The sequence below is a fragment of the Salminus brasiliensis genome, chromosome 2 (genome assembly GCF_030463535.1).
Source record: "Salminus brasiliensis chromosome 2, fSalBra1.hap2, whole genome shotgun sequence".
NCBI lineage: Eukaryota > Metazoa > Chordata > Actinopteri > Characiformes > Bryconidae > Salminus > Salminus brasiliensis.
The window spans coordinates 39,489,512-39,508,902 of record NC_132879.1 but is presented as its reverse complement, the minus strand read 5'-3'; the positions used below and the strand labels follow the sequence as shown (position 1 = coordinate 39,508,902).

Here is a 19,391-nt window from a genome sequence, read left to right as displayed (position 1 = left end):
GAATAAATTTTAATGACTGCGACAGTAATTTATTTCAGATATTCGTATAGTTTGGCATGACAAAGTAGCACTGCGGTCCTCGATGTAACAGACATTGTTGACATTGTTTAATTTCCCCAACCGGACTGCACACTACATTTAAAGCTCTCACATGGGCACTAAATACACAGTGATGGTCCTCAGACAGACACCAAGTATGTAGGGTATATTAGCAAATCTTTACTATTAATGAATATATTACATAGTATTATTACTGTTCTATTGTTTATGATGTTATAACAACAACAACAACAACAATAATAATAATAATAACAATATTGACACTTTTACACTGATGATTGTAAACACCAAGAGGTCATTACCTAACAACAGAAATAGTGATGATTATCTCTTTTGTTCCTAGGAGTTTAACGTTTGTATTACACTATGTGTTAGTGGTAACCTTCTAATGAATGTATTTAGCTACATGAAATTGTATCAACTGCTGACACAGATGCACAAATGCGCACACACACACACAGCTAGTATAGTCCCTGTAGAGAGTATTCCCAATTGAATGGGACTCTATGTGAACCTATTGGCATAATGCCTAATGCCAAGAGATGGCTAGAGGGGTAAGCCAGCCAGCATTGAGCTGTGGAGCAGTGGAACTGTGGAATGATGGTGATCCATCCAATACTTTTGGGATGAGTTGGGGAGTTAGGGATAAGGTGGTGTCATGATTTTTAAACATCCTGACCTCACCAACGTTCTTGTCACTGAATGCAATCACATCCTCACAGCAATGCTCCAAAATCTAGTAGAAAGCCTTCTTTGAACAATGGATACAGTAACTCCAACAAAAGGTAACCCCCTATTTTAGTACCCTTGATTTTTAAATAAACAATGAATGAGCATGTGTCCCAATACTTTTGCCCATACATTGCCTAAAAAATGGAATATAAAAAACTATTTAAGGCCAAAGTGAAAGCAGACTTCTACAAAGTAGTATAAAACCAATCCAAAATATAATGTTTGCATAAATAATCACCCCCTTCATCTTATTATTTAGTAAATTTACCTTTGGCCACAATCACAGCACTAAGTCTGTGTGGGTAGGTCTTAACCAGGCTTGCACATCTGGACACTGCAATTTTACTCCATCCTCTTCTGCATGAACAGTATTTTTAAAGCCCAGCCACAAATTCTCTATTAGACTGAAGTCAGAAGCTGATTTGGCCACTCCAGAACATTCAACTTGTTTTTAAACTATTTCTGTATAGCTATCGCTGGGTGCTTTAGGGCATTGTCTTGTTAGAAAATAAATCTCTCCCCAAGTCTCAGTTCTCTTGCACATTGAAGCAGATTGTCCCCTAGGATTTTTGTTATATTTCCATGCATCCATTTTACCATTTATCTTATAACCCTCCCCACATCATGATAATGCCACCACCATGCTTCACCGTAGATATGGTGTGCTTGTGAACATAATGTCTAGTCTGGTGGCCAAAAAGATCAAAGAATCTTGGGTCCACTGAGGCATGGACTCCACAAGACCTTTGAAGGTGTCCTGTGGTATTTGGCATTAGGACTAACGATAGCAGCAGATCTTTTAAGAAGTCCTGTAAGTTCGCAGAGGGCTCTCAGGCACAGGAGGTGTCCTACCTTTCAACTTGGGATTTAATGCAAATTATGCCAAAGTACCAGAAGTGTACCATACTCTATCATTCTACACATCCCTCCTTCACAGTGATCAGAGTCTCTGTCTATTGGTCCTGATGGCATTCACTCTGTCATTGATTCCCTTCGATTTTTAGGGCTGGGTTCAAGATCTACACTTATTCCTACCCCACCATTTGCGCCATTGTTTCAGTATGAGCAGAGTGCTTAGTGACCTTGAGACGGTGGAGAAATCCATTAGTTCTTGAAATCGCCATTCCTCTCGGTGTGGTGCTTTCATGAAAGGTGGTGACAATAGATGCAGCGCTCTCTGGTTGGGTCGCAATTTTCAAGGGCAGCACAGTAAATGTCATCGGAACACAAACTTGCTACACAAAAAGTATTTAGGATGGGACCAATACCATTTACCAGTGCTATCTGATTCGCATAGAATAAAACTCAAGACTTGGCGCAGAGCAAACCGTTGCAGTTAATCAGGCTGTTTAATGGTGCATGCTCTGTTGGCAGAAGGACCCCTTTACAAGTTTGACTGATTTACTCGCTACACACGTGTTATTTCATGAGTTTTGCAATGACAAATGTCTTCTAGTGTGTGTGTGAGATGAGGATTGGTTAATGTTAAACTTCCTTAGCTTCAACCTCACTTGACCATGAGCTACAGATCAGGTCACATCAAGGAACGCTTAAATAAATATAAAGTATCACTCAACCAGACACAGCTTTTAAAACTTTGAAATATTTATGCCCATACAAAAGAAACATGATTAAGAGAATACAAGAGTGTAAAGTAGTCTGAACCGAAGCATTGTTAATTTAGTTCAGTCAATAAAAACATCAAATTACTTTTCAAGCAATTTTACTGTCACAGACAGTATACCCAACAGTCCCATTTGGTGTAAGGTGGTCAGGATTATTATTAAAATACATTAAATGTTTTTTGTCGTAATTGTCCACAATTAAATGTTGACAGTATTTGTAGCCAGGATTAACCAGTGACTGGAGGTCAGGTGATCTCCATTTCGCTAACTGTAAGACCAGTTACCAACTGCCTGGACCTCTGTTAAATTAGGTCAGGGTGAATATTAAAATCTATTTTACATTATAGATTTTAATTTAATTGGCATTACTTTGTAGAAATTGTAGAAGTTTCCACTGTGACATTAAAGATACATTTTAAAAAAATCATGTATACAAAGAAAATTATACTGACCATGATTCCATATACACTGTGGGCAGAATTATTAGGCAAATGAGTATTTTGATCACATCATTCTTTTTATGCATGTTGTCCTACTCCAAGCTCTATAGGCTACTCTAAAGCCAACTATCAATCAAGTAAATCAGGTGATGTGCATCTCTGTAATGAGGAGGGGTGTGGTCTAATGACATCAACACCCTATATAAGGTGTGCTTAATTATTAGGCAACTTCTTTTCCTTTGGCAAAATGGGTCAGAAGAGAGATTTGACGGACTCTGAAAAGTCAAAAATTGTGAGATGTCTTGCAAAGGGATGCAGCAGTCTTGAAATTGCCAAACTTTTGAAGCGTGATCACCGAACAATCAAGCGTTTCATGGCAAATAGCCAACAGGGTCGCAAGAAACGTGTTGGAAAAAAAAAAGGCGCAAAATAAGTGCCCATGAATTGAGGAAAATCAAGCATGAAGCTGCCAAGATGCCATTTGCCACCAGTTTTGCCATATTTCAGAGCTGCAATGTTACTGGAGTATCAAAAAGCACAAGGTGTGCGATACTCAGGGACATGGCCAAGGTAAGGAAGGCTGAAAAACGACCACCTTTGAACAAGAAACATAAGATAAAACGTCAAGACTGGGCCAAGAAATATCTTAAGACTGATTTTTCTAAGGTTTTATGGACTGATGAAATGCGAGTGATTCTTGATGGGCCAGATGGATGGGCCCGAGGCTGGATCAGTAAAGGGCAGAGAGCTCCACTCCGACTCAGATGCCAGCAAGGTGGAGGTGGGGTACTGGTGTGGGCTGGTATCATCAAAGATGAATTTGTGGGACCTTTTCGAGTTGAGGATGGAGTGAAGCTCAACTCCCAGACCTACTGCCAGTTTCTGGAAGACACCTTCTTCAAGCAGTGGTACAGAAAGAAGTCGGTATCGTTCAAGAAAAACATGATTTTCATGCAGGACAATGCTCCATCACATGCATCCAAATACTCCACAGCGTGGCTGGCCAGTAAGGGTCTAAAAGAAGAAAAAATGATGACATGGCCCCCTTGTTCACCTGATCTGAACCCCAGATGTGAGATCTACAGGGAGGGAAAACAGTACACCTCTCTGAACAGTGTCTGGGAGGCTGTGGTGTCTGCTGCACGCAATGTTGATCGTAAACAGATCAAGCAGCTGACAGAATCTATGGATGGAAGGCTTTTGAGTGTCATCGTAGTGGGGCAGTGGTGGCTCAGCGGTTAGAGCACCGGGATATCGATAACAGGGTTGTGGGTTCGATTCCCGGACTCGGCAAGCTGCCACTGTTGGGTCCTTGAGCAAGGCCCTTTACCCTCTCTGCTCCCCGGGCGCTGGAGTTGGCTGCCCACAGCTCTGGGTGTGTGTGTGTGTGTGTGTACTCACTGCCCCTAACACATGTGAGTGTGTGTTCACTACCAGATGGGTTAAATGCGGAGGACACATTTCACTGTACAGTGACAAATACGTGCACCTTTAAAGAAAGGTGGCTATATTGGTCACTGATTTGTTTTTGGTTTTGTTTTTGAATGTCAGAAATGTTTATTTCTAAATTGTGTTATATTGGTTGAAATTATATTGGTGAAAATAAACAAGTGAGATGGGTATATATTTGTTTTTATTAAGTTGTCTAATAATTCTGCACAGTAATAGTTACCTGCACAAACAGATATCCTCCTAAGATAACCAAATCTAAAAAAAAAAAACACTCCAACTTCCAAAAATATTAAGCCTTGATATTTATCTGTCTTTTGGGTTGAAAAAAAAGATTCCTCTCAAATACAACTTGCCTAATAATTCTGCACACACTGTTTTAAAGCAACAAAGAGGGAAACCATCCAATATATGGTGGGTGAATGGTGGGGTGAATAACTTTATAGACACTGCATATGTCTCTGACAAGCATGTGGCCATTATTGGTGATATTTATCCTGCTTTTGATCCATTGCAGCCCTTACACTCTTTAAAACCTCGTAACATACCCCAGGGATCGTGATCATGGCAGCAGACGGGGCCAGGGTTTGGCGGCAGCAGGCGTATCCCAGAAGAAATGTGAAACACCAGGTAGAGTGGCCTGGTAAACTTGGCATAAAATGTGTGGATGAGTTCAGCCTCGTCTTGTGTGATGTCATAGAAGGACAGAATGCCTGCAGACCAATCGAGATACAACCCGACTCTCCAGGGTGAGCGATCGGGAATTCGAGTTTTCACACCATCATGAAGTGCCTGCATTAACGGATAGGGTGTGCTGACTGAAATTGCCCAGGACTTCTTGTTGTATCCTGGTGTGCAGGCTGACAAACATCCCTTCCTACTCATGTCACTGTAGGCCATCCCAATAGTGGCAAACCTTCCAAACCACTCCACTTGACAGAAGTGACGACCAGCAAGCCCTTCTCGGCACATCACTTGGGACACTTTAAACCTCTCAGAGTTTTCTCGGAGAGGCTGCTTTTGTTCACGGCAGTACCACGCTTCTTTGTCCCCACTGGACACCTGCACATTCAGTGAGGCTGTGTTCTGGTCCAGAGTCAGTGAGCAATCATCTAAGCAGAAAAATGAGACAATAATGTTAATGTTTAATGGCTCAGATCACAACTACAAACCATATAAATGCACACCTACATAGGCGAAGCTCTTCTATGCTGCGACGTTCTCCAAACCCCTCTACACTGTAGGAGATACACAAGAACTTTTTAGTAAACAATTCCAAAATTGCCTTGTTTGTTAATTTCACTAATGTTTTATTACAACAAACACTACCATGACTTACAGTCTACAATGAAACTTTATATCTATCACATTTCTGTATGGCACAATAATGCCAAATAATATCTGCCTAAATCTGACCTAATGTGTGATCAGATCATGTTTGCTTTCAAAACATTTGGGGGGTGAGTTTGGATGGCCCTGTCCTATTTCAAAAACACCTTCACTATCAAAACTCTGGTCTGTCTAAGATTTCAGAGCACAGCTCAGCTGCTGGTATTTACAAAGTTACAAGACATTACAAAGCCATTTCTAAATAGTTGGCTGAACCAAACCACTGTTGGGTGTAGAAGTACTGTTACCTTTGCCAGAAGTAGTCATCCAGCGAAAAGCACTCAAAGAGCAAACTGAACAATATTCTTGGAGATCACAAAAAACTGGCTAATGTGTTGCACAGTGTTCATGAGTCCACCACCAGGCAATGACAAAACCAAGATCAGAGGAGCGCAAAGAGAACTTTTGGTTCAAAGAATTTGCTTAATGTTTATTATTGGATCATTTCAAATGAATTTAAAAATTGATATAATTACTGGGTAGGTATCTATTATAAAACCTTAAATGAGGATCAGTACTTTTTTGCAGAAACCTAGCAGAACAATAAGCCAGTGTCTTTAAAATATTCAAGGCTACAGTTGCTTATTATCAGCTTCAGAACATCTTCCCCATACTCACATTACTTTCTCCATTTTGAATGCTGGATCCTTTACAAGAGAGTTGAGCTGGTCAAAGCCAGTACCTTCTACTGGATTGTAGCTCAAGTCTAATTCTTGCAGGTGGGACGGATTTAGACACAGAGCATTTGCAAGTGTAGCGGCTCCCACCTCTGTGATTTTGCACTGCGACATTCTTAAAAAAGAAAATCAGTGACAAATTGCATTTTAAACAGAGAAGTGAATTCCTTGTCAATTCAAGAACACTCATCACAAATAGTGACAACTAAATAACTTTAAATAACTTTGATAAGGGTCAACACAGAGCTATTAGTTCTGTGCTGATCCCATGTAACTTTTTGAACTCACCTGAGAACCTCCAGTTTGCATGCAGGATGGCCCAGTCCAACTGACAGCAACTCCACTGAGCAATCTCTCAAGCGGTTAATACTGAGGTCCAGCACTCTGAGGTTTGACGAGCAGAGGGCTGAAGCCAGTGCTTTGTAAGCTTCACTCACCAGATCAGCAATGCTTTGTCCAACAGCAGCATTTAAAAAATAAACACAAAAAATGTTACATGGATATCAAAGCTGTAGCCTTGACATTCTCTTAAATCCAATGTACAGGACTGTGTGACAGCATGTCTTGCATAACTGTATGTATCATGGTATGGTGACTAGCATGTTAGCTTGTGGTTAGTGTGTAAGCCTGGTGCTAATATATTAGCACATGGTTAGAATGCTAGTTTTTTGTTTCAAAAGGTATATTTTTGAAAGGTATATTTTCAGTTACTCCTTATTTTTACTGTTTTAAAATTGAGACACTATATTAACTCAGAAGATAATTTAGTTACAACTTATGTGAATTTGTGTATATATATGACGCTTTACGATATATTAGGCTTTTCTAATCTGTCCTTCATTCATAAACCCCTCGAAACATGAGCAAACTGCAAGTAAACCAAATGCAGTTGGGTACGGTCACGGCCCGCTATATGTAGTATCAACACTGCCTGCTTGCCCCACCAATGATACAGCGTCTGACCTACCAACACTTTTCTGCTTTAGCTTCTGTCTGACGCTTCTGCTTCTGTTCTGTCTGTCCCAAAACCAATCTCTACAGTGTTTCAAACCCAGGCACCATTCAAAGCTTTAACGTTTTAATCCTGAAGACAATGTTATTTAAAGGGCCAGGTTTAAGGATCCAGAGGTTAGATTTAAAGGGTTTTATTTTAATTTTATCCCACTAGTTATTGCATGGATCACAGACATGCCTGCTTGTGCAGACCAACCAACAGAACAATTATTATTAATTATTGATACTCAAATCGTACGTACTTAAATTAAAGTGCTTGAATCACATCAAATGACACTTTGTGTGTAAATTTTGGTTGTAGTCTTCACTTCTGAAGACTACGAATGCTTAAATGGATTTGGTCTTTCGCTAAAAAGATTTTATGCACGGTTTACGTGTAAATTAGTTTTGCTTGCGTTTTATGAATGAGGCGCAATGTTACTAACTGTTGAACTTGATGCCTCAATCATCCTGTGCCAGGTATACACAAAGAACCAGATCAAAATAGTTGTTGTCCTTGGACATTAACAGAGGAAAAAATTAATTTAGCTATGTAGATCATAATAACAAATAAAGATGTTGGCACAAGCAGCTATGACTGTTAACCATGAATTATGTGGATCAAGAGGATCTCGTCCAATACGACATCTTTAGTTTTATTCAGTCATTTGAAATAAGGTGTTTGACATAATAAAGCAGAGGGGCTTGCGAATGTTGCAGCAGAGTGAGCTGGGAACACTACACAGCTCAATAGAAATGTAGTTTTGTGTACATTTCAAGTTGAAAGTTGTGTTAAAAAACTAAAGAATACTATAAGAACCCACTTATGTCTATAAACTTCCAGAAAGGGGTGCTCTCATTTGATTCCTGGTTTTCTCATTGATAAAACAGGAGAAGTGGGGGAAAAAGTTCCTTATTCAGGGGTATGACACCATATTTCAACAAAACCTAAAAACTAATACTTAGTTTATAGTTATTTAAATTATAGTTATAATAGTTTGCAGAAAAAAGATATTCTGTAATTAAAGTCTGTCAGTAGATACTAGACTAGATCGGGAACTAGAAGCAACAACAAATGTCACAAAGCAGCTTTACAGAGATCCGGGTCCAAGCCTCTTTTGAGCAAGCGACAGTGGCAAGGAATGTGTTTTATGTGTTTAAGACCTGCTCTAATATAATTTTCACACTGGTGGTTACAGTTATAGGCAGACCTATTGTTTATTGACTTCCCTCACAGCTGATAAATATGGTGAAGTAACACTAAGTGGTGAGATATGCTCTAAAATGGCATTGGTGAATGTGTGCACACCAACCTAACGGCCAACATGGGGGTTCTGAAGTCCCACCAATCCAGTTTATTTAGTATTAGCGTCTCCAGTTTGAAATGAGAGTCCTCCAGCAAAGAGCAAAGCTGACGAAAAGCCTCTAGTCCAGGTGTGCTGTAACTCAGGTCGAGCTCCTTCAGGTGTGAAGGGTTCGAAGAAAAAGCAGAGACCAGTGCAGTAAATCCTGTTTGTCTTACAGAACAATCTGCCAGTCTGGAGAGACAGTGAAAAAATAAGGAAGATGGATAAAAGTCATTAAATGTCACAGGACTGAGACTGCAACCCTCTTTTTAATTAACTTATTATTATTTTTAACTTATTTTAAACTTCTCATTTATATTTTTTTAATTGCAAAAAATAACTGTTTTGGAAAGTAGTAAAGGGTGTTCAAAAGTATTGGGACACCTGCTTATTCATTGTTTCATCTGAAATCAAGGTCATTAAAGTTTATCCTGATTTTGTTGTGAGTTTGAAATATTGGGTAAGGATTTGATTGCATTCAGCAACAAGAGCATTAGCGAAGTCAGGATGTTGGATGATCACTACCCCACCTTATCCTCAACTGCCCAACTCATCAAAAATATTCAATGGAGCACCATCGTTCCAGAGAGCACAGCTCCATAGCTCTTGGGAGGTTTTAGACCTCCCTAGCTTACGCCCGGCATTAGGTTCATGTTTATCTGCTCCAGAGATTCCTATTCTAATGACAGTACTCTACAGGGACTAGACAAACTGTGTGTGTGCGCATTTGCACATCTGTGGGAGCAACTTAAAGTTAGAAGAGGTGTCCACAAATATGGACAGACATATAGCATATCATTTACCACAAATGCAGTCATTTTGAGTGTAGTTTTCAATAAAAGGTGCTAGGCAAATGCTGATAAACAATGACATCATTTTATCCCAAATGCTGATTTATCAAAACGCTAAAACCTATACAGACAAAACATAAACAAACATATAGACATATAAACAAACAGACTTCAGTCTAAATGTTTAAATCTACAAAATCTTCCACATAATGTGCTATTTAGTAGTCCAATTCAGCTTTTATACTGAGCCGTGATTTGCAGAATGATACCACATATTGTGCTGAGGTAGAACTGGTTCTGGTTACTTAAACTGGTTGCACCCCCATTCAACTCTGCTGAGAACTTTTTGTTTTGATCAACTACAGTAAGTCTAAACCACATTGATTTGCATGCAATAAATGAAGATCTGGATCTGTGTTGAGCCATTTTTAAGCTTGTATTTACAAAGATTACACTCCAGTATTTGTTAGCAATGTTAGCAAAGAATAGCCCACTTTAAACTAAAATAGCTCATTTTTTTTAATGCAGAACTATTCATTTCAGCAAGTAAATCACCTACACCCAAAGCAAGTCACCCAACCATTATTCTGATTGAATATATTTAAAACATCTATACTAAAAGTCAGAATCTGCATTTCTGGCAGTTTTATAAGATAATCATTTATTAGTCCTTTATTATCACTGTTATCACTTTAAAATCCTTTATTATTACTGCTTCTGTTTAAATCATTTATTGCAAAACAGACATATGACTTAAAATATAAATGCAGTCATCTACACCATCAGAGTGCCCTGCACTTTGAAGATCAATTCACATTTATACATTCAATTTGACATCCACACACACTGTTATGGTTCTTTTGGAATATCTGTGGAAATTATAAGAAGTATCTACCCCAGAATCCTAATTTATGTACCTCAGGACCCTAATTTGGCAGCATTGGTCTCCCAGTCCCGCCGACAGCAGTGAAATTGCACTCTCGTCATCACAATTGCTGTATGCGTGGTTCAAGTCTAGTTCTTTCAGATTGCAAGTGCTGCTATGGAGAGCTGTGGCCAAGATCTTGCTGAAGCTTACTTCGAGTCTTCCATGGGTGCGTAGCCTGAGGAAGACCAAACATATCAACAGAAAAAAGACATTCAGACGGATCATGTCAATCTTTCCATCTTTGCAAAATTAAATTAGAGAACATAATGTGTGTCAAATCAGTCATGTGTTTCTTTCTGAAAGTTCTTTGTTCCAAATATTTTTTCTAGACAATTTCCTAGTATTAGGAATGGCCATCATCCTTTTTATTACACATATGTCATAGGAATGTAGCATAATATTGTAATCATATCAGTATCAGATAATTGCTTTAAAAAAAATCACTGGACAAATGATTCAGTTTGGCCAATATTTCATTTTATTATCCTGATGATGCATGTGGTGTACACCAGAAAAGCAGAATGTTTAGTAGATGCTGGGCTACTGTGCCATTGTACCTGTGTTTTATTCATTTAACTGCATTTGTAAATGGTAGATTTCTCTGTACTACTAATCCAGGTGGATTTCATCCAAAGTTCTAAAACATGTTTATGTACTGGCATTGATGGTAGCTATGCACAGTATAGTACAGAATATTAGCTTATTCCCATATTGGCACACCCATATACATTATTTCACACTGAATTAGAAGTGAGAGATATAAAACTACTGAACTTACACAACCCGGGTGTCCTTCTTGGTAGTTTAGAACATAAACTTATATGGTATAATGCTTTATGTCTTTACTTACACAAGCTTCTCCAGATGAGCTCCAGGATCCACCAATAATTTCCCCAGATCTTCCTGTGCCTTGTCAGGAACGCTGTGAGCATTACTTAAGTCCAGTTCTCTTAGGTGTGATGGGTTAGATGAAAGAGCCAAAATCAGAGAGTCAGGCTCTGAATTGCCACAAAAGCGGCAATGTGGTGTTCTAAAAACATATGTATATAGGTAATACATTTAGTGGAAGTATGTATCAAAAATTAACTTTTTTTTACCTTCCTTTTTTAAGTAGAGAAACGCACCTCTACAGAGCCAAAATAGTGTACAGGCTGGTATATATTGCATCAGAGAACTGAGGCAACTGAAAGCTACAGTAACTACTAGAAGGTTTATGAAATCAAAACAGCACTAACTTCATTAACTTCAAACTTTGCACAGAAAAACAAAAAGTAACTTTAATCTAGTAGAAAATCTCACCTGAGGATCTCCACTTTGCAGTTGGGACTTTTCAGTCCTTCAGATAACAAATCAATTGCTTTTTTATATATAAAGTGATGCTCTATGTCAATTTCTCTGATGCTGTTGGATGGTGATCTCAGAGCAGAGGCTAGTAACATCCAGCACAGATCTGTGCATTCACAGAGTCTAAACCAGAGAAACAACATCATCCTTGAGACAGGGGTTAACAATAGGGGTGTAACGATCCGTGTATTTGTGCCGTCATGGTACAGATGTTACTGTGCTGAGCACACAGTTGCATGAAAAATACAAGTACGTTTACAACTGATTAATGTAATGTGTAAACCAATTTGTACCAAAAAAATCCCACAAATTTTCCGCTCTAAGCCATTAGCAAGTAAACATTATGTTTCATAGTATTGTGGAAAGTGCAGAGGTTTTACCAGTAATGCTATGGTAATGCTATGGTAGTTTTGTTGTCTCTAATAGTTAACACAATACAGGTTGTACTAACTACCTCAGGGGGAACAAAACCACATTAGGCTGGAACAAACTCGAAAAGAAAGAAAACCATAATGCAAATGGGTTTGTGCATTTAGTGGAGTTTGCTTTCCCGTTGTACCAGCCTAAACCAAACTGTGACTTTTGTAGGGGTGTTGTAAAAATTGATTTCAAATGCGTTTAAGTTTTATTTTTTGCCGCTATTTCCCCCCCTACTCCCAAGCGCATTGCATACCGCATTACGTGTCCATTTGGCCACCGCAGAAGGTGGCCGTCTATGCCACCGTACAGCAAGCGTGCTTCAACCTGCCCCGTCGTCGCTAAAAGCCAGTGCTTGGGCACAATTCGGATTCTACAACGTCCCGGGGAAGAGAGAGCTTGATATGAGCCTAATTGTTCGCAAGGAGTGTAAAATTAAGTTGATGCACTTCGGAAATACGACAAATGCGCAGGCCCATTTGGCTCCACATCATCCTAAACTAAAAGAAGTTTTTAAAACCGGCCAAAAGCAGCAGACCAGCGACCTCTGGAGCAATGCAACAAATCTCCAGCCAATTCCCAATGGGCTGTGAAGATTTCCCACTCCATCGCCTGCTAGCTATATCACAAAGGATTATTCAGTTGAAGGCGAGGGGTTTAATTGTATGGTTAATAGGCTGGACACAAAGTATGTCGTATAAATATGCAATATGGTTTAAAAGTCTGTGAAATATGTATTTTATTTTTAAGGCTAGCGCTACGTTTTAAAACTTAAAGGCAGAGATAAACTATGACTTTAAAGTCTTGAATTTTATTTTCAGTTAAAGGTTAATGCACTATGGTAGACTGAAGTCTGTTTTCTTTTGTATTAATATATTTTAAACTATTTGTTCATTGATGGATTTTTTCTTTTTTTTTTTGGGAAGAAAAAGACAGGCAGCAAAGCTAACCTAATACTAGTAATTTAAGTTACAGAATGTTATGCAAAATCCTATTTTTGGTATACATTTAAAATGATGCTAAAATATTTGACAGTATGGAACCTAAAAGTATTGTTTTAAATTATACTAAAAATTGTTTACATTGTTGTTTCATCTTGTCAATCACATAATTAAACCACAATGTATGGACCATTTGAATAGAAAAATCATTCCTTTCACATTTCTAAATCGGATTGTGACCCAAAAATCTAAATCGAATCGCCAGACAGAAATTTGCACCCCTTGACTTTGCAACTAGCAACATCTAAAAACTTGTGGCACACACTAGCAATGCAAGTCAACACTGAAAATACATATTTACACTTTGACTAATAAGACATGCATATGACTATAAGACAGCATGCAACACACTATTTATTTAGATTTCTTTCACATTAAATTTATTTGATTCTGATGCACATGTTGTATTATACATTTCTAGCTTTCCATTGTCTGCAACATACAAACAACTATACTTAACTAAACTAATCAAAATGCACACTTTCTCAAACAGAATCCAGAAAAGCTGTAGTTTAGATTAGTTTTGTCCCCAACGAAAATACATGGTTTGTACATTGTGTTTTCTAACAATACAACACATGACAGAATCACTCATTAGCTTGAAGAAGTTCAATCACTTGGTTGTCATTAGTTTATGCAGCTTTAATGTTATCAACTTGTTTTCAAAGGTTTTACATGTTAATTTAAGTGCTTCCAGTCATTAAGAAAACTACATTAAGAAACAGTGGAAGTCAAGAAATGTTCCAGAAGACAAAGACAACTGCTCATATGCTAATGGGACAGGCAAAAAGAACCTCTAATCCCTTTCAAAGAATATTACTTACTTGAGAACTCTTGAGTTCTTGATAGCTGGGAGCAGTCTCACAAAAGCCATTTCAGGGTTACGAAACTCCCTGAGATCGAACATTCTTTGCTGATCCTCAGAATTTAGCAAGTTCTTTGCCAAAGCAGACCACTCTGAGGGTGTGAAGTCCTGTTGTACTTTTCTCTGACAGTCTGTCTGGCTTTTACTTTCACCCACAGTGTAAGACACATTCAATTCATCAAGACACCGGACAAGAGAAATCGATATGTTTAGCGATGAGCTGTTCTTAATCAACTTCAGTATGTAAGGGACAATCGTCTCTGAGCTCCCTCTTTTAAAAGAATCAGAAAGAAAACATGACAAATCCCTGAAGCTTGGGCCTGCAGATATTCCAAGGAGGAAGATGAGGAAGGAATCAAATGTGCCCTTTTTGCTCTGCAAAGCTTTATCCACGGCTCTTTTGTGCATATCACGGGGAGCATCACTTGATTTTAACAGATGTTTTGCTCTCTCTGCCAGTGTATAGTGGAGCACATTACCTTGGCTGGGTTCATAATTCACAGCCACATACAATGCAGAAAGGTACGCCTGAGTGCTTTGATGGGTGAAGTGATATGCCTTCTCTTGAGTTAGTTCTTCCTCTTTAAGAAATGCAGGCCATTTCTGTGAGAGTTCAGCTGCAAATGATGGAGCCATATCATTATTTCTCAGATCCTCTTTAAACACAGTCAAATAGTCATTCTCAAGTGTGTGCCATGCTAGTTTGCCTAACTTTAGGATCTCCTCAGCATCAGTCTTCATGTGGTTTGCCTCAGCGTTTCCATTTAAAGCTTTTCTTCTCATCTGAATAAGTAGGAAATGTGTGTACATCTCTGTTAAAGTCAGTGGTAGCTCCGTGTTCGACATCTTTGTGATAACTTCTTCTACCACAGTGGCAGCAATCTGACAAAAGCCTGGCTGAGAACGCATGAAGTAGAGATTATTTGATGACTTGACATGGACGATTGCTGTTGCAGCTACATTACTGTCACGCACAGCTCTTCTAACATATTCTTCCCACTGAACATCATCCAAGCCTTGAATCTCAACAACTCGCTGCACATATTTAGACGGGATGAAATCAGATCCCTCTGAACTTGACGCTATCCAGATCTGGGCTTTCGGGAAGAAGTTCCCTCTCATAAGGTTTACGAGCAGTGCGCTCAGCGTCAGCCTTCTGGCTGGATCACCACAAGATTTTGTGTGCCAGAAGTTCAGTTTGACCCTGCAGCTCTTCAGGTCATCCAGCACAAAGAGGACTCTGGCATGTTTCAGAATATCGGTGTCCATCAGCTCTGGAAAGATCAACCCTAAAAGTTCCATGAAGCTGCATTTCTTTGTCCTCAGCGAGCTCAGCTCTGTGAGACTGAGGGGTAGAACGAAAGTGATGTCCTGATGTGTTCTGCCTTCCGCCCAGTCTAACATAAACCTCTTCAAAGCAGTTGTTTTACCCACCCCAGGTATCCCTTTCATCAAAACAGTCCTGACATCTTCATTTGTGACAGGACATGGTTTGAAGAGGTCATCATACTCGATTACATTCTCATCTTTAAGAAAATCCTTTACAGTGACTTTCAGGCCTTCAAGCACTGGATTCTGGATTTCTTTTGTTTTGGATAAATGGAGTTTCACTGGAACATAGTCAGTGATGTCAAGACTTTGATACTTCTTTTTTAGTCTGTCTCTCAACAAAGATCTGAGTAAGTGGGTGTGTTCAACAAGGCAGTCCTCACTAGCAAGGAAAAAAAAAGAATTCATAAATAAAAATAACCGCAGTGTTAATCAAGATTAACATTCCGGACCGTATCTTAGACTCACAATCATTTTAAATGGTTGAGGGAGTCTTTAGGGTAATGCCTGCTTGACCATTTAAGAATTGTTGGTTGTGCCAAGATGCTTTCAAAAAACTGTTTTTGCATTACAGCCACAGCTATGTCCATTATATTCATTCCTGAATACTGTTAAATTGAGAAATGCAGGTCATACTGTCACACCTTTTACAAGTACAACTGCTTTTATTTGAGGTCATACTTCTAAACTCTGAGGTATGTGATGGAGTCTTACCTCTTAGGGACATCTGACTGGCCACTTGCCATTCTTGTTTAATCATTAATGAAGAGTGGTGTCTGGTATCCTAATGTACCTGTTCATATCAGTCAGAAAGACAAATCACACATTGTGGTCTTGACTATTCTGAAACTAGTCAAGAATCCAAATCTAAACCAACAGAGAACAAGTATGCAGCAAGCTATTCAACAATTTATGCCATAGAAGTACACCAGCCAATGGCAATGTGCATAAGATCAATCAGGCAATCAAGTCAAGATTGAGGAAAAACTGATTGTATGCAATACCATGTTGCCTAAAAATAAGGACAGAATGTAGCTTTATATACCAGTGTGTCACAGTATTAACATAAACACACTAACAAAATGATTTGAAGAATTTAAACCCTTATATAAAATAATAATACATTAATAAAATATATTAATACAAAAGTAAACATAGACTTCAGTCTACCACAGTGCATTAGCTTTAAATAGATGTTTTGTCAGTGGTATGTGGATACAGCCCTAACAAATCAAGGACACTGGGACTCCCATTATATAATGTTTATACAATGAGACTGTCCCATTATATGACGTTTACCATCACCAACCAAACCCCTGTAAACACCTGACTTGCTCCTGACTGTGGGGAAAAAACATGGTCTTCACATCATGCTTAAATCTAAAGTTAAAGTGAAACACAAACAGAACACATTTTCCTTCCTTAACATGACATGTCACTGACTGATTTGTTTGGATGGAGAAAAGCAAGTGTTTCCAAATAAACATGGAGTCACAGCGGGACGCTAGTCTGCCGTCAGCTATGGAGGAAAACCCGCCTCCTGCTGCGCCACACCTGCACCTGTACTGCAGGAAAGGAAATACTGACGGAAGAGGAGAAGAGGGAGATGGGAACAGAGATAATGACAGGCTTTCTTGCTTGATGATGGTTGGTGCTGTAAGTGGGCGAAAGAAGCTATGTTGTTATATTACTGGGTGATAATACATTTTTATCACATGTCCCTTGTGCTTGTCTATGTAGCCAAATATCCAAAGCCATTTAGATATCTCTATGGATAAAAAGTCAAAACAGTCGAAACAGATTTTTTTCTTCAGGGGCATCTAGGCGAATACTGTGAATTGAGCTCTCCCTTTGGTTTCCATTTGTGACAATTTGTTCACAAATGAGGGTTAAGTCCTAATGCATTGTATTATCCATAAACAGAAACTGACAGAGAAATTAACCAATCATGTTTGCGTTTACGAGTGGGACCAGTTACAGCTGCGTCATCACCTCATTGGAAAAACGTGTGTGCGTGTTAAAATGTGGCATTTTAATTGTTTCGTCACGTTTCGTCACACGATCACTCAAACACTGGCTGTGTTCAAAAAGCTGAATCAAAGTTCCTTCTCTTACTTCTTCATCTTTCTCTACTTTGCTGCTACATTTTTGTTTTTGCTTCAAGTACGGCCCAGCTTGACCCGCCATCCCTGATCCCCATCCACGGAAGACAAGCATCCAGGCTTTTTTCTGTCCTGGCACCAAAGTGGTGGAACAAACTTCCCCTGGGTGTCGGAACGGCAGAGTCGCTCGCTGTCTTCAAACGCTGACTGAAGACCCACCACTTCCGAGAACACATAGGCGAATAGTAGAGTACTATGGTCACCTTATTGACTTGTCTTTAGTAGTATCTAAACTTAGAGGTATCTTTGAATTTTTTGCCTATTCAAACTAGCTGAGGTTATTCTTGGGTAAATAGCAAAGCACTTTTGTAAGTCGCTCTGTTTAAAAGCGTCTGCTAAATGCCTTAAATGTTAGCAATGTAAATATTTTGGCTCACAATTTTAGTCGCAGTGTGGAGCCCTGTCAGCTGAATTCTGACATATTTTTCAATTTCCTGAGAACTGTATTCATCCATTAAAACAAATACTCCATCTGTCTTTGGAATTTACAATACCTATGATTATATTAATATGATTTAATATGAATATGTTAATATAAATATGATATTACAGTCATTTGTTCAGTTGGATTCACTGGGAAGAGCCAAAGCATGCTAACATAGTGTTTCTTTATCAGTACAGCTGCCTAAATAAACCATTAGCTAGCTAGGTAAAATTTCTGTATCAGAGGATAATGATAAGGTCAGCTTGAAGTGATAAGAAAACGTTTTTTTAATTGAATATTATTCCCAATCTAAACTTTTGTAACACTCAAGCAAATAATAAGCTAGCTAGCTTATTATTAGCTAGCTTAATAACCTCCATTCAAAATAACAGCTCGTTCATTAGTCGGGGTAAAGTGGGCTAGCTAGTGTCCGCAGACAGTCGCTACGCAAGTATTTCACAAGAGTCTGTTTTGTTGACAGTGACAACATAAGAACAGCTGTTAACCGAAATACATCCCCGACTATTCTGAAAACCGTGAAAAGTGCGGCTTAAAGTCAGCATACCTCCTCAGAAATCGTCTTCTAGCCCCAGAGAAGAGACGTGATGACGGTGGGCTGTGTGCTGAGAGTGTGTGAGCAGAGTTCCGCCCTTGTATGTGAATGTTGAACTTCAGTGACAACCAAGACAAGAGCGTGCACGAAGCTATAACTGGCTTGTTCCGTAGCATCAGAAAACTAGAGGCACCGTGTAACGATCCTTCCGGTGTTCTGCCGAATCCGACTCCCCTTCGCGTGCACGCGCAACAAATCCAGTGTTTCCACTGAACTCTACAAACATTTTATTACGATGACAAAACATGACCAGTAGAGAGCACTGTTATACAATCAACTGGGAGGCAAACTCCCAGAAAGTGCTGATCACTCTGACGCAATTGAATAATAATAATAATAATAATATATTATCATTAATAAAAGGTCTCTTACAAAGACAAGCTTTTTTATCCAGTGCACATTTTGTCTTTCCTTTTCATCATAGACATATTGAGAAAATACTACATTTTATACTTACATTTAGCATGAAACACTACATTTCTAAGCTACAGAAGACATGGTACCTATGTAGTATTTATTATAATACAATGATGTTTGTGTGTGTGTGTGTGTTTACAGTGGTATGAAAAGGTTTGGGCATCCCTGATAATTTTGATGATTTTCCTTCATAAATCATTGGCAGTTCAGATCAGCAGTTTCAGTTAAATATATCATATAGCAGACGAACACAGTGATATTTAAGAAGTGAAATGAAGTTTATAGGATTCACAGAAAGTGGACACCTTGTGTGTACCTTCAGGCCTCATGGAGTTGCATGAGAATGATTAAGCTGTTAATACCTGCGTGTGTGCAGCTGGAATGCAGGT

The 19,391-nt window shown here is 38.9% G+C and overlaps 1 protein-coding gene across 3 annotated transcripts; it reads right to left on the bottom strand.

The window, feature by feature from the left end:
- Positions 1–282: 282 nt before the first annotated feature.
- On the bottom strand, positions 283–18,786 carry LOC140549226 (NACHT, LRR and PYD domains-containing protein 12-like). Of its 3 annotated transcripts, XM_072672646.1 has the most exons (11): positions 18,538–18,786; positions 16,101–16,179; positions 14,017–15,768; positions 11,730–11,897; positions 11,281–11,460; positions 10,420–10,605; positions 8,679–8,903; positions 6,661–6,822; positions 6,314–6,487; positions 5,498–5,544; positions 283–5,418 (listed from the first exon to the last, which is right to left on the bottom strand). In XM_072672646.1, the coding sequence occupies exons 2-11, from the start codon at positions 16,130–16,132 to the stop codon at positions 4,799–4,801; spliced, it is 3,546 nt and encodes a 1,181-aa protein (XP_072528747.1). In that variant the 5' UTR covers positions 16,133–16,179; positions 18,538–18,786; the 3' UTR covers positions 283–4,798. The 3 variants fall into 3 exon arrangements, with proteins under 3 accessions (XP_072528747.1, XP_072528748.1, XP_072528749.1); XM_072672647.1 differs by having other exon boundaries at positions 11,281–11,379; positions 16,101–18,786; XM_072672648.1 differs by lacking the exon at positions 5,498–5,544 and having other exon boundaries at positions 5,334–5,418; positions 16,101–18,786.
- Positions 18,787–19,391: the final 605 nt, after the last annotated feature.